Source organism: Carassius carassius, chromosome 43 (assembly GCF_963082965.1).
Source record: "Carassius carassius chromosome 43, fCarCar2.1, whole genome shotgun sequence".
Taxonomy (NCBI): domain Eukaryota; kingdom Metazoa; phylum Chordata; class Actinopteri; order Cypriniformes; family Cyprinidae; genus Carassius; species Carassius carassius.
Genome location: NC_081797.1, coordinates 5,900,419 through 5,922,569, shown reverse-complemented (window position 1 = coordinate 5,922,569; position 22,151 = coordinate 5,900,419). Strand labels below are relative to the sequence as shown.

General features: G+C 38.6%; 1 protein-coding gene across 1 annotated transcript; it reads right to left on the bottom strand.

Moving 5' to 3' along the window:
• Positions 1-81: 81 nt before the first annotated feature.
• LOC132124787 (intestinal mucin-like protein) lies at positions 82-21,804 on the bottom strand. Its single transcript, XM_059535940.1, has 21 exons — positions 21,762-21,804; positions 21,014-21,171; positions 20,463-20,637; positions 14,006-14,247; positions 13,724-13,907; positions 13,225-13,435; positions 12,936-13,111; positions 12,703-12,772; positions 12,245-12,342; positions 11,780-11,811; positions 11,522-11,696; positions 11,298-11,386; positions 11,091-11,210; positions 10,685-10,783; positions 10,471-10,590; positions 10,198-10,296; positions 9,993-10,112; positions 9,277-9,316; positions 9,007-9,124; positions 8,148-8,321; positions 82-277 (listed from the first exon to the last, which is right to left on the bottom strand). The coding sequence occupies exons 1-21, from the start codon at positions 21,802-21,804 to the stop codon at positions 82-84; spliced, it is 2,739 nt and encodes a 912-aa protein (XP_059391923.1).
• Positions 21,805-22,151: the final 347 nt, after the last annotated feature.

Genomic DNA, 22,151 nt, shown 5'->3' with positions numbered 1-22,151 from the left:
CAGTGCTTACACCACCGCTGGTCAAACTGCATCAGCTCTACTAGTGCATCAGGCCCATGCGCCACTTCTTACCAAAGCGCTCTAGTTCCACGAGGGGCTGCTCCAAAAAGCAGCCGCCCAACCAGAATACAGCACCACCACTGCCTCCACCAGCTTCACAGCACAGGGAGTTTCAGTAGCGCTCGCGCTCTTCAGGCCGTCACAGACCGCCTCCCCCTCGGGGTACCCGGCAGAAGATAACGCTGAAACCTTAGCCCTCAAAGTCTTCCTGACCACACTAGGAAGACAAAGATAGTCGAGTCTCGTTTTTACCAGGCCGCCATCAAAGATAGTGCGTGCCGCTCTCTCAGTTTCCTCAGCAGAGTTGACTGGAGAAGTGTATTTCACAGCCAACGAGCCCGTTACACAACCTGCTCACCTGTACCCAGAGGTACAAGCGAATCAGGGAGAGCGAATGCTCTGTACTCCTCATGGTGCCATTCTGGAGGAACCGAGTTTGGTTCCCAGAACTGATGCAGCTAGCGAGCACGACCCCGTGGCCGATTCCGGTGAGGAGGGATCTTCTCTCTCAGGCCAGGGGACCCATGGGCCCTGCATATCTGGGCCATCAACGGATACCTGCGGACCTCCTACAGGGAGTGTTGAACACCATTACACAGGCGAGAGCGCCTTCTACTAAAAGGCTTTACGCTTCAAAGTAGTCAGTGTTTTTACAGCTGGTGCTCGGGTCAAAAAAGCTGTAGTGTTGTGGAGAGCTATTGGAGAAGGACAGGTCCCCTTCCGCGCTCAAAGTGTATGTGGCTGCCATAGCAGCGTTTGTCAAACCTATGCTTGGCCAGCCACTGGGAAGGAACGATCTCATCATTAGTTTCCTGAGAGGTGCTAGGAGATTAAACTCCCCAGCCCCCTCTGGTTCCTGTCTGGGACCTCTCCACGGTCCTGCACACTATGAAAGGCGCCCTCTTCGAACCATTGCAAATGACTGACTTATCCTTAGACTTTGTGTGGATTTATTTTATTATTCAAACCTACAAGCTATGTTGAATAAATGCAGGAATTTCCCTCATTCTAAACTTGAAAGCTGCAAGAATTATTAAAACCATGCGACACATAGTCCCCCTCATAAAAGTTTTTAGGCCTGGAAATTGTTGTTTTAAAATCGCATGGCATTTCCATGTAATTCATGACCTTACAGACCCTATAAAAGCAACTGATGCACGCTCTTAATCACTTAAACTGGTCCACCAATGTGATTGCACGAGTGCTCCGTTAGCTCTCCCTTCTGTAATCGCGCGGTGGATCCATTGCCCCACTTTGTTCCGGGACCTCGCAATTTACAAATTAAGCACTGTACGTATTACTAGCAAACACAATTTCAATGATAACGTACATGGTTACAATTTAATTTAACACCACTGATCTGGCTGTTGCAGGTGAAGGGGACACATCTAGCATTCCAGGCCCCAGTGAAACACAGACCACTGAGACCAGCGATACTCAGCCTGGGGGTCCCAAAACTCAATCTCGCCTAGGGCAACCAAAGGACTAGAGCCGGCCCTGAACGTAGCATAAGCTATCTTACACAACACGAGAGGACTCTTGTAAGAGAACGCTCTCGGTTACTAATGTAACCTCGGTTCTCTCTAGATGAGGGAACGAGTGTTGCGTAACCCTGCCGTGCTTGTGCTACGTTCTGTTTTTCACTTCATCAATGAAAAAGAGTAAACTATCTGGACTCAGCTTATATAGACATCAGCCATGTCCATTTTGGCGGGACGTGGCGTGCACGGGTGCCCATGCCCTCATTGGTGCCTACGTCACGAGCAGTCCTTCGATAGGTTACAGCAGTTGCTGCAGAGTAACTAATAGGCACGCGAGCTGTCTCGCCTAGGTCTGCTTGGGCAGCAATGCGCTTTAAATTAATGCAAAATTAAGGATAATTTTTTTGGCTTCAGTATTATAGAAGAAAAAGGGATTTTCCCGTAGTGTAAGCTAGCTTACCCAACACTCGTTCCCTCATCTAGAGAAAACTACTTATTTTTGTTTTGCATGATTTCTGAATGCTTGAGACTATAGAATAAATTTGAGTTATATAATAAAGTTACAGCCATAGGCAAATGTCGAGAGCTTCAGTTGTAATTTGTAAATAATACAATTTATTCATTTATTTACTTTTTTATTTTTCAATTTTATTAAAGTTCTATTTTCACCCCTATAGTAGGTGTTTTTTATTTATTTATTTTCATATTTGAGGAAGGGGGGCACAACAATACAATCTTGTTTAGGGCACCCATTTGGCCAGCAGCGGCCCTGAACAGAATGTTGATACTTTGTGGGAAGTTAAAAATGTTTTTTACAAACATGCTGCTTTTTGATCTACAGGATGTAAATTGATGGACTGGAGTCGTTTGGATTATTGTGGATTATTGTGTTGTTTTATCAGCTGTTTGAACTCTCATTTTGATGGTACCCATTCACTGCAAAGAATCCATTAGTGAGCAAGTCATGTATAGTAATGGTAATTTTCTTCTGTTTTATATAAAGAAACAAACACATCTATATCTTTGATGGTCTGAGGGTAAGTAAATCTTCACCAAATATTCCTGTTCCTTTAAGCCTGTTTCACATCGCATCAATCTCTCAAAATGTTATTCTTCTTTTTGAAAGTCGGATAAATGCCATTTTAGGAGTGTGAACAGAATTTTTATTCTTGTTGTTGTTGTTATCGTCGATGTCAAAATTTGATGTGGTGCACAAATCGCTCACTTTGATCACTTCAAAATATAAGCTATACAAAAAATGTATAAACTTAAACCTAAACATTTATAGGACCATTATTTGATCCACTAGCACACCATTGTCTCGGTCTGTTTGACATGTTTGAAACCTAATTCTCTGAAACCCATTAGGATTGACTGAGGATATGATCTTTGTTTGTCATTGCCTCCGGCTGAGACATTTAAATAATTAAACCTTTCCTTTCCATTACCTTCTTGATTATCTGTCAGTGTGCTACATATATTTAAAGTGATGCAAGGGGATTAAATATTGATACTCACTGAATGCAAATAACTATTTACCTTTGCCTATTTTAAATTGCATTCAAAAGACATTGTAGACCTACCTATACTGTATGTTCAAGCAAAAGTTTTTTTTTTAATTAAGCTACAAAATAGACAAAAGTGCCATGATTGTATGACACAAAACCCCATAAACATTATGAAAGTGTCAATAGTGACTTCTAGAAAAATGTTTTCTGCCTTCCAAGAAGGTACAGTACTTCCTTCAGGAAATAAAAATCTTAAAAATGTGTTATCGAAATTCAATCAATTATAAAGAAAGATGTTTAAACACTCAATTGTTTGATAATCTTTGTTTGCTGTTGCATTCTGAAGATCCTGAATCGTGTGCACACACACACACACGTTTGTTTTTATGAAAAGTGGGGACATCCCATAGGCGTAATGGTTTTTATACTGTACAAACTGTATATTCTATCGGCCTTCACCAACCCTACCCATAAACCTAACCCTCACAGGAAACTTTGTGTATTTTTACTTTCTCAAAAAAAAAAAAAATAATAATAATAATAATAATTCTGTATGGTTTATAAGCATTTTGAAAAATGGGGACATGGTTTATGTCCTCATAAGTCACTCTCTCCTTGTAATATATGTAATATAATATGTGTAATACCCATGTCATTATACAGAGTTGTGTCATGATATGTCACAAAAACAAGAGCACACACACACACACATGCACACACACATATGTATGTACTGTATGCATTAAGCTGGGGGGTGAAAACTTTTGAACAGAATGGAGGTACGTGCATGTTTTCATTTAGTACTGCCCTTCAGAGGATACACAAGATAGTTACATGTTTCCCAGAAGACAAAATAAGTTCAATTTACCATTCTTCAAATTCAAAAAGTTTTCACACCCAGGTACTTAATGCATGGTTTTCCTTCGGGAGCGTCAGTGAGTGTTTGAACCTTCTATAATAGATGTGTACGCGTCCCTCAGTTTGAAAAGATGGATCTCAAAATCATACAGTCATTGTCAGAAAGAGTGTATAAAATACACAAAATGCTGGAAAACCAAAGAATTTGTGAGACCTGAAGGATTTTTCTGAAGATCAGTGCTCCGTTTAACTGTTCAGCAGAAACAAGGGACTCATGAACAACTATCACTAAACAAAAATCACAGCTGTGGATCATTCAGGTGACAACACAGTATTAAGAATTAAGGGGATGCAAACTTTTGACCAGGGTAATTTTATAAACTATTATTTTCTCTTCTGGACTATATGTAAACATCTTTTATGTGAAATATCTTATTCAGGTCAGTAGCCTACTAAATAAACAATAATATGCATTTTGTATGATACCTCTTATTTTGTTGAAATAATTAACATTTTGCAGTTTCTGAAATGGGGCGTATATTTTATTTACACAATTTTCATTGTTTGGGTAAAATGACTCATCGTCCATATCACCAAATAACTTCGTCATGGTTTTGTCAGAACTCACATCCTTGTTTAGTTAGAGATGATATCTGTGATAAATGTGCATAACTGAAAGTTTTTTCCCTTCAGGGTTTCTGTAAATCCTGTTTATTCTCAAACACCCAGAACATTATGTTGATTAGACTGATAGATAGTAATAGTGTGTAAGCATGGTTTCAACTTCTGATCAAACTACATTGCCTCAAAGACACAATAAAAGAGAAAGTGCTCACTGATCGCTCACAATAGCTCTAGAGGATGGATGGTGTCTGAATGTCTCAGATGTGGATACAAGCAGATTAGCTCAACTTTGTTCAAAACATGAATATTTACAAAGAGCTGATTGAAATCGACCACATTTTATGATTCTCAATTCTTCACCTCCTCAAGATGGAAAGTGTATGACCTCTGGGACAAACCGAGTCTTCTTCAAGTAGGCTAATAGAAGAAGCCTCCAGAGATGGAGATTTTGAAGTAAGCCTTACATAATGTTAAGAAAGTTCTGTTTTTATGTATTCAATAGTGAACCAAAACATTACAGTTCTGAATGTTAGTATATAGCCTAGTTTAAAAAAAAATATTACCAGGAAAAAAATCCAGTATTTAATTAAGTAATATACAGTTTAAGGGTTTTCCGGGGAAAGTCCCGGTTTTTGTTGTCCTGTCCCCGACTGGAGTTGTCCTCGGAAACAACCCGCAAATACACTGGAAAAGCCCGAACAATTTAGCCAGCTGGCTATCATATGAATGTGATTATTTTCACCAGCAGAGGACGCTTCCAACTTATTACTTGGTCGCAAGCCGCTACTGTAACCATGGAAATCTTGGACGAGAGCAGAGCTGTTATCATAAGTTATTATATTAAAACAAAGTAATACTGTTTGTGTGCAGTGTATAACAAAACATGTAGGTTGCGGGATTGTTTTGCACACAATACCCACATGGAAAAAACCTATATAAACATATATGTTTCAATATAGGTTTTGATATAGGTTTTTAATATAGGTGACATTGACATATATAAAATTGGCCGTTTTCCTATATTATATATACATATATGTACATATATGCACACATATATATGTACACATATATGTACATATATATATGTGCATACATACACCTATATAGGTACATATATGCACGTATAAATGCACCTATATGTTCACCTATAATAGTACAATTAAAATCGATAGCTGCTAAGCAACATTAATAAAAGTCCAAAATGTAGAAATGTACATTATTTATTTACTCAAGATCAATCAAATAGTACAAAACAAAAAATATGAGCTAGGCATCATGTATGACAGTCAAAAATGAGATATGAGCTACAAAATGACCAGATCCTGCCATTAGCTATATAGAAGACATATCTTGTATGTATAGGGCTTATATGTGGATATGAAGAAGCAATGCAGGAGACCTATATTTCCTGTATATGCACATATATGCACCTAAATTTTGCCTATATGTGGCATATATACGCATATATGCAGCATATATATTATCATATATGTGCATATATGCAGCATATATGTGCATATACCCTGCATATAGGTTTCATATATGCACATATATCCACATATAGGTTCTTTCCATGTGAGTAGGTCTATTAAACATTCCTGAAACTTTGCCATCACAACTCTGAAGGCTCTGATGTGAATGATATAAAAATAATAAACTAATCAATTACACTTGCACAATTACATTTGCACAAAGCACATACTTTGTAGTTTATATGAGCCTAAAATGCAAACTATTAACCCTGATTATGGAGAGAAAAGATCCATTTCCAGAAGCATATTTTATACACAACATTTGAAAGGTTGTATGTACACACTGTTGTGAAAATGATAAATACAGGTAGAAAATAACATTTGTTTGTATTTTTTTTAGTTTGTAAATTAATTTTAAATTATGTTTAGTGATGTTACCAAGGAGTGGACTATTTACACCCCAGGCTATTTGCAATAGTTACTGTTTTTCAGTGTGATTTTTTTGTGAGTTGTATAAAAAAAATTTAATAAAATAAAAAAACACCACTGTATCAATTATGATATTAATTTATGAAACCCACAACAATAAAATAAAAAAACATAAAAAATACTGTCCCCATTTTTAAATTCGTAGATAATGACAAGTGAGATTTCAGTTATATTTTGACTACTGAACTAGGAAATGTCCCCGGTTTTCATTTTAGAAATCTGGTCACCTTAGTTTAAATTGATTTACTTTTAAATAATTTATCTTATGACATGGCTATTGGACATGAAGGTTGCATTACAAACCACACATTTCATAGAATTCCATTATTATTCACAAATATTTAACTGCTTAATCAAAATCAAGTTTTCTGTTATAATCTAAACTCAAAACATGCCAACTTTTTGGCCTCTGTGGCCTTCTTCAGGGCAAATTAAAAAAAAAGATTTTTTTATTTTTTATTTGCCCTGAAGAGGGCCACAGAGGCCGGAACATGTTGGCATGTTTTTAATGGATAGCCAAGCTTTTAAACTTATATTCCTCGTGAGTGCCTCAGAACCACTGTTTATTTGGGTTACTTTTTTGCACACAATTTGTACACCAGTGCTTTGTACTCAATGTATGCAGGTTGGCACTTTTCCGAGAAAAACAAAAAATCAAGGAGACTGTAATTGATGATTTTTATTATGCTTTATTGTGATTTTAATTAATTTTATTGGAAGAAAAAAGACAATTATATCATGCATTGCCAAAAAGACTAAGTATTATTATTTTTTTTTTAATAACTAAACCGATTATGCCAACTATAACCTTCAAACCACAGATCAAACCACAAAGAAAAAAAGAATAATGCAATATTTGCCAAAAAACAACTACAACAACAACAACAAAACATTAATGCACTACAACAATCAGCTTAAATCAACATTGTCACTTTCGGTTATATATTTTAACACTTTTGATTTCTTATTGTGACAGATCAACAGAAGTCAAGCAGGATATTTTTATCCACAGATTTTCTATGCTGTTTTTAACCATGTATTTTAGAAGTAAAAACCTACAAAAATGATACGGTAAAACCTGGTAATTGGTTAATGGCAGGTTCCCTTACTATATATGGTAAAAACTGTACTGATTCTAACAGGTCATCTATAATTAACATTGAAAAACCATAAAATGACATTCCCGCAGCTCCCTATGTGATACTTTACATTTGATATATACTGTATATATTGTCTAAATAATAATGTTTCTTGTTAGTTTGTTATTAATTTGGGTTTTATGTTGTTTATTGTTTCTTGTATTAATTTAGTGTCATGTTAGGATTGGCAGAGTTTTGTATTTGTATGCATAACACTTTGTGCACCTTCTATATATTAATATTTACCTCAGCTTGTGAAAAAAAAAGGTACCTGTGATTACCTCTAATTCGTCATTTGTCTCTTTTGCCACCTGTATTATTATTGTGGTTATCAGTATATTATGCTCAAAATTGTATTACTTTCAGTGGAATATTAACATTATGTCAGTTAATTAAATGTACAGACTTTTACGATCATTTTAGTGCCATCCATTAAAATCGTTTTTCCATCGGTATTTGTCATGATGTCGTCTATTGTGTCCTTTATCTTCACGTTCCATATTGTCTTCCAACTTTTCAGTGTATTCTTCACACTTGGTAGGAGTGCATCTGCAGCTCTCAACATAAATGTAGTCATAAAGGATCTCGCTGTTATCGGCACACTTCAGCTTCACCTGTTGATGGCTGAATTTCTCCTCCTGGCAGCAAGAACAGTTGTGCATCATGGTGTTCTTTTCCATCGAATATCTGCATGGATTTCCAAGAAAACACCAGTCAGTTGAGTGTAATATAGCTGGATGTGAGATTGTTTTTTTTTTTTAATACTGGTACACACCAAAGGTTTGAATGATAAGGCATACAATGATAAAAATTTAGCTGACTTTACTTTTCTGACCTTTCAGCAACTCGTTTCAAGATGATTTGTTTTTGTGGATTTTTTAGTTGCTGTTTTAGGATCTACAGTGTGTTGTCATTACTCTGTAACTCTAAAGGCCTGTTCACACCAAGCACGATAACTTTAAAGATAACGATAAAGATATAGTTCTAAAAATCGTTCTCAATATTAAAGAATAGCAGAGTCCACATTACAACTATAACAATAAAAGCATAGAGAAACGGTATCGTTGGAATCATTTTCAGAACGATTTTTTTCCAGCTGATGAACGATACAAACATTGACATCCAATCAGAATCCACCCTGCTATAACGAGCTCGAGGATTTAAAGCGGCAGACGCACGTGCGCTCAGAATAAACAGACGATATCGTTCGCTGGTGTGGACGCTAATATAGTTATCTTTATAGTTATCTTTATAGTTATCTTTATAGTTATCGTGCTTGGTGTGAACGGGGCTTAAGACGTACGGTTTTTCTGAGAATTTGATAAAATAATACTAAGTAAGCGTTTCATAAATAGGTGTGCAATGCTCTCACCTTGATCTGTCATCACAGTGGCCAGTGCAGGATGCAACTTCTACATCCTTGATGGAAATGCAGTCTTTGACATGCAGACGGGTGACGTTCTTCACACGAACACAGTTGCTGGTTTCACCTGAGAGATAACAAAGGCATGTAAACCTGTGACTTTCAGTAACAATACATGCTCTTCATTCTATGCAGTGCCTAACATGTTATTTTTTATTTTCTAAACATCATTTAAATGATCTGCATATATATAATAGTGTGGAAAAAACAATATCTTACAGATCTGGCAGCATCCATCTTTGTCAAATTGCACTGTTCCCTGTAAGAACACAAATAATAGAAAGAAAAGCATTGCTTTGAATTTTTGGTATTTTCAAATCTCTCACAACTACGGAAGCCAATTTCCACCACAGAGTAAAAAACTAAAAAGGTTATTGTACGTCTATTTAAAGATTCTGACTCTCTCTCTCTCTCTCTCTCTCTCAATTCTGAGTAAAAAAGTCAGAATATTTTTTTTTTTTTAAACTTCAATATCGAGTTTACAGTACATCTTGTAATTCATTTTTTTTTTCAGGATTTTTCTCCTAAGAGTTTCTTTCTCAAGAAACTCAAAATTTTAATATAAAAGTATGAATTGTGAGATTAAAATTTACAAGTACGTTTATTTATTTTTCCTGTGGTGGAAACAGGCTTCGATACAAAAAAATTAACACAGCCATTTGAACAAAATGAATTTTCCAAACATATTGTACATTTTCATTGATTTACTACAATTTACATGGATAATTTTCTTGAAACACTACATGAAATTCTATTTTCCAAGGTTAAAATGGTTAACAAAGTACCTTTTTAAGCAAGGTTTTTAATGAATATGAATGAAGGGGCATTTTGTCGCCTACACAAAGAAAATGTTTTATCCTTTGAGCCCTCATCCTCTTTCATTGCTTGGAACAGGGGTGTAAGTGCACTTCTCGCGTTATAGATATTGTACTTACAGGCACACAGTCATCTGGATTAAATGGTGGGCATTGTTTATAGCTCTCCATCGTCATAAACATGCCATTTCTTTTCAGACAGGTAGCATTCATGCATTTGAAATTGTACTGGTTCCCATCCTAAAAAAAAATAAGAATGAAACATGAAGACTGAAGAACAGACCAGATGATGAACTGAAATAATGAAGAATATTTTGAAATGTACCTTGAGAACATGTCTGGTTTTGTCTGGTGCATCATAAATACAGGCCACTTGTCTACATGATCCACAGCACTCTCCCTCTTTTTTCATATATTCAAACCCCTTGAAGTGCAAAAACAAACAAGTTTAAATGGTAGTTTTAATTCTAATGCACACAATGCTGCATTGGGGCTGTACAAACATCTTCAATAGTTGGAAAAATGTTGAATTAAGCAACAACCAAAAACATCCATAAGAAGTGTTCGAAGCAGAGTTGAAGCTAAAGATTCTACTTACAGGCCCACAATCAAATGAACTCAAGTAAGGACATTCTGTTTTGGTCTTCTCAGTCACAAACATGCCATTGAATTTATGACAGGTAACAGTTTCACATTTGTAATTGTCAACTGCTCCATCCTAACAAAAGATAGACAAACTCCATTAGGACTGAAGAATAAAGCAAGATTTTTTGTCTGGTGAACAAAGTCTGAAAAAAAGTTTAAAAATGTACCTTGAGAATATGTCTGGTTTTGTCTGGTGTATCATAAATACAGGCAACTTGTGTACATGTTCCACAACACTCTCCAACTTTTTTCTCATATTGAAACCCCTTGGATTGAAAAATAATTGTATACAGTGGTTTTAATAATCCAGTGGCACCATTTACTGTATTTTCAAACGTTTTAAGTAATGTAGATGTAAAAAAAATGTTTTAAAAATCCTTTCTGATCTCATCGCCCTTTCTCTCATACTTTTCTTGTAAATATCGTTCTTAATCTTATCCTAAAAATGCTTTAGGGATGTGCAAATTTTTATAATAGATAGAAAAATTTGCAAAAATGTAAAATCAACAACAATCACTATACATCCAGAACTAGTGTTTTGTATGTGCAGTTCAGGCTAGAGATTCTACTCACAGGCCCACAGTCCTTTGAACTCAGGTAAGGACATTCTGTGATGTTCTTCTCAATTACAAACGATTTCTTCATTTGACGGCAGGTAACAGTTTCACATTTGTACTTGTACTGCTCTCCATTCTACAAAAAGACAGCCAGACTCCATAAAGGTTGAGGAACAGAGAAGATTATTTGCCTGATGAACTGAAAAGATGTTTTCAAATGTACCTTGAGAACATGTCTGGTGTTGTCTGGTGCATCATAAATGCAGGACTCTTTTTTACATGATCCACTTGGGCACATGTCAGTAGAACAATCTACAACAGTAAGATGGGACTTAAAAACAGCACTGCAATCTTGAAGAAAATATTTTAAAAATATTTTAATATTTTATTAATAGGGTAATATTTTACCCTATTTTAAAAAAAAAAAAAGAAAGCTAATCTTAAGGCAAACTTGTTTGCTGCAGCATGGCTCTGAGGGATCGGTGACATTGACCAGCACAAAGCCGGGCTCAGTGCAGATCTCAGGATTTACATCAGGACACTTCTTGGGCTTACAGAACACTGATTGGCTTGCCCTATCACAGACACAGTCCTCACATTTGTACCTAAAATGCTCATCATACTGCAACAGAAACAAAAATAAACAGGCATGAGATTTTTTTTCAACAAGAGGCTATAAATTGAACAGTTTAAACCTTGCTTTACCTCACGCAGTGTGCCAGAAGGATCCAAGCATCCTAAAAGAAAAGGCCAAAATCAGAAACTTTCTAAAAAATGGTTATGACATGCATGTTGATGTGTTTGATGCACAGTATTAAGACCAAGGCTTCACCTCTAATAGACACGCACACACACACACACACACACACACACACACACACACACACACACGTTTGTTTACCTACACCAACCCTACACCTAACCCTAACCCTCACAGGAAACTATGTACATTTTTATTTTTTTCAAAATAAAAAAACTCATTCTGTATGGTTTATAAGTGTCTTGAAAAATGGGGACATGAGTTATGTCCTCATAAGTCACCCTCTCCTTGTAAATACCTGTGTCATTCCCATGTCATTATAGTTGTGTCCTGATATGTCACAAAAACAAGAGCACACACACACACACACACACACACACACACAAACATAAACTGTAATGGGCTCTCACCACATTTTGGCACACATAATCCTGACTGCTTGCTGAAGAGTACTGTGTTCTCAGGGCAGAAGCAGCCTTCTGTGGGCACTGTTATGCTCTGCATAGGCCTGAAATTCAAATATTATTAACAGCTTATTACACACAATACATTTAGATCACATTAAAATGGCATCCTAGGCTATTTTAACACTGCAATCCAAAGAGGGTGTCAGAGTTTTAAGCGCTCATCCAAACTTTTGACTCAACTGCATGTGTAATGTGCAAAGTATTTTAGTATGTTCATCAGAAGTAAACAATAAGAGAAGTATTAAACAATTCCAGCAGATATTGTTTAACTCGTAAACTGTACAGTAATGATATCTCCTATCTCCTTCCCATGTTTATTTGTCATTTATCAGCACTGAATTTTGTATTACCACAATGGTCTAAATTATTTCAGAATAAAGTGAAAAAGGGACATAGCCTACCCATCTCTACATGTTGGTGGTTCAGGTTTAGCACAAGGCAAAAAGATTTTATCTTCTGGACATTTAATGTCTGAGGAAAAAATGTTTAAACAATTTCTTAATTCAAATCTTTACAGCACCTACACAATATTCTACTTGAAAGGAAAATTAGTCTTTAATCATAATATATTTGATCAAATTAAATACATTTATACAGATTAAATTAAATCGGTTTAATATATCAATTAACTTACTGCAATGCTTAGTGTAGTTCCTCCAGTGAATGCAGACTCCAACCTGCGAGCAAGCACTTGCATAGCTCTGAAGACTGGCACACACTATGGTGGGGTTTTTCATATTACAGATGTCTGATTGACAAGCTAAAAAGAAGTTTTTAGGAGGCACGTGGAAATGGCATGCTTCGAACAGCCTGGGGAGGTTTATAATGCAGAATAGATTATTGAAAGGACAAATATTACTTTGGAAGCAATCATGCAGAGTTTGTTGCACTTTTTTTAATTACACCTCATAGAATGTACTCACTTGCTCTCGAGAAGGTTGCATTCAGATTGGGCCAGGCATGGTGCCTTTGGTGTGGGTGGGGATATATTCAAGACTGGGGGTTTTGGAGTTGGTTGGCACATTTTCCCATTCACACCACTGGCTGGCCAGTAGTCCGCCATCACTTCACAGTCATTGACCAAGATGCCTCCAGGGATCATGCAGTCATCAGCCTGGTTGTTGTTGCATGTTCCTTAGTGAGAATTATTTGGAATGATTTAGATTCATAATGCATAAAAACAAACCTCTTCATACAACGACGGCTTTTCTTTTTTATTTTACATCGCCATGCACATATTTTTTTTATTAAACAAATGTTAACAGCTTTCACAGTTAGTGAAATATTTACAAAACATACTTTTTTTTATCTGTTCTTTGCTACAACTTATGATTTTATTGTTAATTTACTTTATCCTGATATGACCTCCTTAACCTTTTAAAGTTTTTATTTTTATTTTTATATTTTGATGTGCTGACTTACCACAGTGTCCTTGTGTGTTGTTTCCAAAATGCTGAACTGGCAGATTGATGCTGAAGCCAAGTGCTCTGAATGTTATATCAACATTCAGCTCTGGAATACTCAGAAACAAGTCTAGTCCTGAGCTTATTACTCTCACACCATTGTGAGCATATGGCAGCATTAGCTTAACATTGTCCTTCAGAGCCTTATAGAAAAACAGGCAACCACAAAGAAAACCAACACATTTACAATACAGTGTAGACCAAACACAAAGTCTTTTTGCAATCTTACTGTAGGTCTCACCTCTAGATCCACACCTCCAATGTCATTCCTAAGTGTGATGACTTGATCATTGTAAGACACAGTAATGGATCTGGGACAAGATGCAAGCTCACCATTGTCACAATAGTTATTGTCAATGTAGATCTTCAAGTGGTATTGAGGCCTAATTTCCTCCATTAATATATAAGTGCAGTTTCCTTTATAACTGTAGAAGAGTCCATCAAATGAGATGTAATGTGAACCACTCCAGCCTTGACAAAAGCCTATGATTAGGAGAGGGTGAAAAATAGGAAAATGTTATGGAACATTTATTTAGTTATTAGAAAGTTATTTAGTTATTTTGGTAGTCCTCAAACCCATCTGGGGTTTCATATCAAACCTTCTAGCTCTAGAATTAGCACAGTACAATTTTATTGCTTAGGCTATAATGTTTATCCTTTTTTTGTGTGTTGTGGTCAATGCCGGATCAAGATCTTTAATTTGATTGGATTTTGTTTCAATTTTGGTTGTAAAAGTGTATTTACAGTTCCACATCTCATCAGCTGAGTTATTTAGAGTAGGAACTAAATTAAGAATGGTAAACCACATGACTGAGCAGACTCTTTGTGGTGTGTAGAGTGGTGGATACTGTATGCTTTGTGGTATAAATGGCATCCACTTCACCTTATGCAATGTGCACTTAACCTGTTGGCCATTATGGGACTCACAGCTGAAAGTGCCCTACCTAACTTAAAATTGTAACAGTTGCTTACTTCAGTGTGTTACACACATCATTTTGGTGTATTTGGAAAGAAGACTCATAGGAGATGTTGATAGCCTTGACTATCCAACGACTTAGGGTCTGATTAGAGGCAGGAAAACCCTTTTTAGGAGTTTTAGTTTAGCTTCTGGTCTGGCTCCCGAAAGGGAGGAGGGCAGAAGGCCTGCAGTACTATGGGTTGTGGGCATAACAGAGGGAACTTTAGGAACGTAACCTGCTCGAGGGTATAAAAATGCTTTGACCATACCAGGGGCAAAGTCTAAGTAGGTAGGGGCCACCGAGAGGGCCTGAAGATCTCCAACTTCTCTTTAGAGAAGTAATAGCCAGTAATAGGGCAGTCTTCAGGGTCAAATGTCTATCTGAGATATCATGAATCGGCTCAAATGGAGCCTTACAAAGAGCCGTACTGGAGGTCTCAGCCTCAGCGTACCACGGAGAAAACGTGTAACTAGTGGATGTCTACCCACTGACTGACCATTGAAAGGGACGTGGTAAGCCACTATTGCCACCACGTACACCTTTAAGGTGGAGAGAGTTAACCCCGCAGAGAGCCTAGCTTGGAGAAACTCAAGAACTGTACCAACTGGGCAGTTAAAAGGGTAAAGCTGGCGGACTCTGCACCATGAGGTGAAGAGCTTCCACCTCAGGGCGTACAGTTTCCTCATTGAGAGAGCTCTGGGTTGGAGCAGGGTCTCAACAACCTCGGTTGAGAGACCGGAAGCTATGAACTGTGCCCCCTCAGGGGCCACACCCACAACTTCCACAACTCTGGGCGAGGGTGAATTATTTTGCCCTGTGCCTGAGAGAGTAGATCTGTCCTGATCGGAATCTCCCATGGAGAGCCGTCGAGGAGAGAGATCAGATCTGCGAGTCATACTGGGCCTGGCCAGAATGGGGCTACTAATAGAAAACAGACCCCGTCCCAGCGTACTCTCGCCAGAACAGCGTACAGACGAAGCCTCAGCCTGGTCTGTACCATAGCGTCCAGTCCCAGAGGAGCTGGATGAACTAGAGAGAAACAGAGGGGACATTGCGATATCTCTTGAGTCTCAAAGAGGTCCATAAAACTCTCCATATCTACTTCACCACCTCTGGGTGAAGCCCCCCAGGCCTCGGCCCCTGTCTCGACAGTATGTCTGCTCCCACAGTCAATCTCCCAGGAATATACACTGCTCCGAACGAGAGGAGTTTGTGCTGGGACAACAGAAGGATCTGGTGTGCCAGCTTGTACAAGGGGCACGAATACAGATCTCTCTGATGACTGAAATAAGAGATCGCCAATGTGTTGTCGGTGCGCACCAACACATGGTGACCTCTCAGGTCTGGGAGGAAATATTTCAATGCTCGATGCACAGCTAGCATCTCTAGACAACTGGTATGACATGTCAGATGGCGACCGCTCCACAGACCGCGGGCAGGGTGGCCACTCATGACCGCACCCCAACTGGTGAGGGACGCATCTGTCACAAGGGTTACATGGCAACCAAGAGCTCCCAGCACCGGGCACTGATTCAAGAACCAAGGTTTCTTCCATATGTCTAAGGCATGAAGGCATCGCCTCGTGACCTTGATAGTTTGTAATGGATTCCCCCTCAGGGAAAATCCCTTGGTCTTGAGCCACCACTGTAGTAGTCTCATGTGCAGGAGGCCAAAAGGTATCACGTTGGATGTAACTGCCATAAGCCCTAACAGTCTCTGAAACTGCTTGACAGTGAGTGACTGGCCTTCTCTGACTCTCTTGACTGAGCTAAGGATTGACTCGATCAGAGCAGGAGACAGACGTGCCTGAATCGTGGTCGATTCCCACACTACGCCTAGATAGGTGGTTCTCTGAACTGGAGAAAGCACACTCTTCTTGGCATTCAGTCTCAAACCCAGCTCCCCCATATGTGCGAGAACGACATCTTGATGTCAAACCGCCATCTGCTCTGATTGAGCTAAAATCAAACAATCGTCGATGTAGTTCAGAATGCGGATGCCCTGCATACGGAGAGGAACCAGAGCCGCATCTACACATTTCATGAATGATTGGGGTGAGAGTGCAAGGCCGAAGGGAAGTACTCCATATTGGTTAGCTTTGCCCCTGAAAGCGAACCTCAGTAACTTCCTGTGTTGTGGATGGATGGATATATGGAAGTATGCGTCTCTGAGATCTATTGTGAAAAACCAGTCCTCAGATCAGATTTGAGCTACAATCTGTTTGACAGTGAGCATTTTGAACTTCAGTGACATTACTGAGAGGTTTAGATGACGTAAGTCTAAGATCAGACGCAACCCCCCATCCTTCTTTGGAACTATGAAATACCGGCTGTAAAACCCGGACTCCCTCTCTAGAGGAGGTACCACCTCGATGGCCTCCTTCCTTAATAGGGTATTCACTTCTTGCTCCATCACCAGAGCCTGCTGGGGGCCGACTACTGTCGGTGTATCCCCATTGAATGTCGGCAGTGGATGGCCGAACTGAATGCGATAGCCTCTTTCTACTGTGTGCAGGACCCATTGAGATACATTAGGCAGTAGTTTCCAAAGTCTGTCGAGACTGACCTCTGGTGTAAGAGGCCCCCGAAAGGGCGGCGAGCGTCTCAGCTCCGCTACGCTCACGGGCGGAAATAACTGAGAGCAGTGCTTGCTGGAAGCCGCTGCGCCTTGAAACTCTGGCAGGGTTGGCAGACCCGCCTCCAGAGAGCACTGAGGTGAGACGGGCACCGTGTAATGAGGTGGGCACCGCTCTACTCCAGTAGGGGCCGCCCTCTGTAGTCGTGACCGAAATGTGTCATGACTTCTTGGCCGTGGACCTCCCAGCCTGAAGTACGCTCCATTGGATTCGGTTTAGGCTGGGAAGTCGCTGGCCCAGAGCGTTGCTTCAGCCTCTGGTCCCGAAGCAGGGAACACGGGCTGTTTGTACGCGGAGGGGGCTGCTCCCGCCCAGCAGTCCCTCCAGTACATCTAACTTCACAAATTAAATAATTGTCATTATATTCCTCAGAATTTAATGCAATCAAGCAATCAGACAAGTAAACACGGTCTGGATTGTGATACAATACACATTGAAGTGATATATTGAACTTCTCGAAGTTAGTTAACGGTCATTATATTCCTCAGAATTTAAAGCAATCAAACAATCAGACAAGTAAACACGGTCTGGATTGTGATACAATATACATTGAAGTGATATATTAACTTCTCAAAGTCATTATATTCCTCAAAATTTAATGTAATCAAACAATCAGACAAGTAAACACGGTCTAGATTGTGATAAAGTACACATTGAAGTGATAGAACTAACTCCTCCTTATTAAATGGAGCTTAAACAACCAGACAAGCGGTCGGGTGTGGAAAAATTCACATCAAAACTGAAAATGATGTAATACACGCGTTGCCTCGATAGCGCGAATAGCTTAGTCACGCAAACAATATTAATCCCGTATAATGTTACGCATAACACTGTTTGTTGTATACTAGTGCTTATGCAACTTTATGTTTGTGCAACTACAAGGCTCGGAGGTGGAGTGGGGGGGGGGGGGGGGTCTTCCGAACCCAGGAATCGGGCAGATCTGATGGGTAAGGTAGGAGATAAGGATGTGCCTGTCTCCATTCCCTCCAGTAGATCGATCTGCGAACCCAACAAATGCCAGCGCCGCTCCGCCTCGGCGAAAGCAGAACCGGCAGCGCGATGAACGCTGGCGAAGGCTCACTTCTCGAAGAGAGCCCACCGGGATCGAAGCCCACATGAAATCATACGCAGCGCGCTTTGATCCCGGGCAGACCACGCACAGACTGTGTGTATCCCCGCCTCTAATGTTTAGCTTTGTTGAGCAGGGAAGAACACACAATCTGAATTTACCCTTCAGATGCCTAGTCTTAGCTTTGCTCTTTGACATACTATAGCGACTTAAAGGAGCTAATAGTGACAAAAGACAATAAATAATACTGACAAGACAGAATGACATGCACACACAGAGCACTTGCTGAAAGACAAGAAGCTGAAGTCAGCTGCGTGGCATGTGCCTTTATAGCTTCCTGGTCGCTACGTTACACCGCCCGTGACGTCACGCCCTTCCATTGGACAGATTGCACACGATATTCAGACTTGATCTTGCCAAAGGCGTTTCCCCAAAGCGTTCGACGCAGCTCGAGTTCCTGAAGAGGAACTCTAGGTTTTCTGTTTCAGAATGGGAGGTTTGTCAAACCAGAGAAAGCAGGGTAAGTCAAGCCCATTTCTGAAAGAGAGGTAACTTATACCATGGGAACTTACTCTATGAACCAACCTGGTCAGGAGCAGGTTTTCTTCGGTAAACCCAGAGTTTCTTTCGGTCTCCTCCCCCTTTTTAAACACTTCTTAAATGCACGCTGGAAAAATGTACATTTTTGTACAATGTACCCCCCCCAAGTACAAATATATATAATAAAAAAAAAAATATTAAAAAATATTAAAATAAAGATAGATTTTCTATATAAGAAAATGTTATATAAGATACTTAATCTGGTTTCCTGAGGGGGATCTAAATTAAGTGCATTTTGCTTAAATAAAATTCTATGCCAGTGTGGTAATAAAAATAATCTTAATGCACATGGAAAACAAGATTATTCGGAGTGTCCATTACTAAATGCAAATCTACTGTAGCTCCGCCCTCAATCGACACATAAGGTTAAATACGACATGTGAATAACGGCTTCAGTGGTGTAGGCAGTAATGTTTTGGGAACGGAAAACTAGCTTGTAACGCGATTGATTGGGTTAGAGTCCGGCTTTTGCCGAGCTCGTTTTCTCACTTTTCCCATCACATGTCACATTAGAATTTATTTTCAATAAAAATGAACAAAATGTTCTAAAAGTGGAAGTAAAGTGCCTGACGAGTGTTTAATAATGATACAACTATTTATAATTTTAATAAATAAAATAATTTACAATATGTTATTATTGCATCCTGTTATTGTAAAACAATACTGAGGTGCACATGGGCCTAGTATGTATCTTCCGGTATAAAGTACAACTAGCATCTAATTATTATTTACACTTAGCCTGTTACAAAGAACTGCTATTTTTACATGGTAAATAGAATATATCACGATTTTCACTGTACATTTTTTCTGTAAATAGCATCTAGAGCTACTTGAACTTAGCCTACTGTAAATAGGATCTATTGCTAAGAAAGTATGTTAATAAAAATGCACTTAAAATTGTATTATTAATATTATTATTTTATATATATTTTTTGCCCATGAGATACCATAAAATGATTAGCTATTAGTTCATTAATCTAACGTTCTGCCAGTTTTGACCTGTCATATTATAACACTGAGAAGAATTACATTTGTATTGATTCTGAAGTATGCAGACAGCTTTTTGGTGGGAGCTGTTGCCATGGTGAATAGTAATATCAGCGCTCCATTGATAATGGCTTTTTACAGGTGTGGTGTACGCGCTTAACTCAGAGTCAGTCAATTTAGAGGTGATTAAACCAACTCATTTCAGCTGTTCTGTAACCGAAAACTCAGCGTTTCCCATCTCAGGGTAAGTCAACTGAGAATTCAAGTTTAAACTCAGAGTTGGTTGAACCTCCTTAGTGAAACGTGCCCCAGGACGCCCACGTTGGGGTGCAGGTTAAGAGGTTAAACAATGTAAAGTGCTACATACACAGTGAGCCAGGAAAGAGGACTATTTTAGTAACTGATGGCAACCACAAAGATAGAATAACAATAGGAACAATTTACTTACAATCACAGGCATACTGCTGGCAGCATTGGTGCTTATCATAGACCAGAACTGCCGGCTGATGATTTTCACAGGTGATTTTCTGGAGCAGAGGACATTGCAATGGGACAATCTCAATGATCTCTCCCTTTATGCACTTTGCCATGGTGCAGTTAGATATGCTAAAAATCTCGTTAGTCTGGAAATATTAAAGAAAATACTAAAATTAGAGACTATGAAGAAAGGCAGATTGAATGGTATTAATTTGTTGCTATTTCAAAATAGGCATGGAGAACATTCATAATGAAATATATTCTTGCAAAAACATTGCAATTTGTATTTCTTACATTGAAAAAAACAAAAATGTAAGGGTTAGATCAGATAGGAATAGTTGTTTACTGTAATACATCACAGGTTACCACTTTTTACAGTGTACTATGAAATCACACCATGATTGTGCAATCAAAAACAGGATTTATATATATATATATATATATATATATATATATATATATATATATATATATATATATATGCATGTATGTGTGTATGTTAAATGCATATGTATAGTTTACAGTTTTGCTCCATCTAGGACAGTCATATTGTGGAGCTGGTGTAGGTGATATAGGTGAAGGACATAGCTCAGTGCTGTTCTGAATTGCACAGGTTATGGAGCAGATCATGGTGAGACAAATCCCTGAGCCAATGTGCTTCTGTTCCAATATTGACTCTCCTATAAAAAAGTGAAAGTAATCAAAATACAACACTGTTGGAACATTTAATAGAATTGAAAACATTTTAATGGTTTAACAATTAAATTTACTATTTACAGTTACTAACCAGGCCTATATTGTCTTCCTTGTAGTTCACAAAAACAGAGTGTAGTGCTCTGACTTACAGATGTAGGTGAAAACGGTGTAGAAACAGATGTTTTAACAATTTGTGGATAATTCAAAGGGGGAGTTGTGGAATGTCCGTGGACAATAATTATTGGTGTGTTAGTAGAGGAGGTGGTAGTAGATGTAAATATTAAAGTAGGTGTTGTGGAACTAGTTGTACTAGTTTTAGATAGTATTTCTGTTGAGGTAGGTAGTGTATGAGTAGATGTTATAGGTGTTGTGCCAGTACTTGTACTAGTTGTAGGTGGTGTTTCTGTTAATACATGTGGTGTTGGAGTAGTAGTAGTGGAAGTGGTTGTTAATGTTGAAGGTGTTGTGCCAGAACTTGGACTAGTTACAGGTGGTGTTTCTGTTGAGGTAGGTGGCAAAGGAGTAGTTGTGGTAGTGGAAGAGGTTGTAATTGTTGAAGGTTTTGTGTAAGTACTTGTACTAGTTACAAGTGGTGTTTCTGTTGACACAGGTGGCATGGGAGTAGTTGTAGTAGTGGAAGTTGTGGTAAACGTTGAAGGTGTTGTGCCAGTATTTGGCCTAGTTGAAGATGGGGTTTCTGTTGACAGAGATGGCATAGGAGTAGTTGTAGTAGTGGAAGTGGTTGTAAATGTTGAAGGGGTTGTGCCAGTACTTGGACTAATTGAAGATGGGGTTTCTGTTGACAGAGATGGCACAGGAGTAGTTGTAGTAGTGGAAGTGGTTGTAAATGTTGAAGGGGTTGTGCCAGTACTTGGACTAATTGAAGATGGGGTCTCTGTTGACAGAGATGGCACAGGAGTAGTTGTAGTAGTGGAAGTGGTTGTAAATGTTGAAGGGGTTGTGC

Coding starts and splice junctions, on each gene's coding strand:
- LOC132124787 (XM_059535940.1), bottom strand. CDS start 21,804: ATGCCACCTGTGTCAACAGAAACACCACTTGTAACTAGTACAA. Junction 12,343..12,702: donor CCACCAACATGTAGAGATGG/GTAGGCTATGTC, acceptor TTTGAATTTCAG/GCCTATGCAGAGCATAACAG. Junction 11,812..12,244: donor ATTATGTGTGCCAAAATGTG/GTGAGAGCCCAT, acceptor CTTTTCTTTTAG/GATGCTTGGATCCTTCTGGC.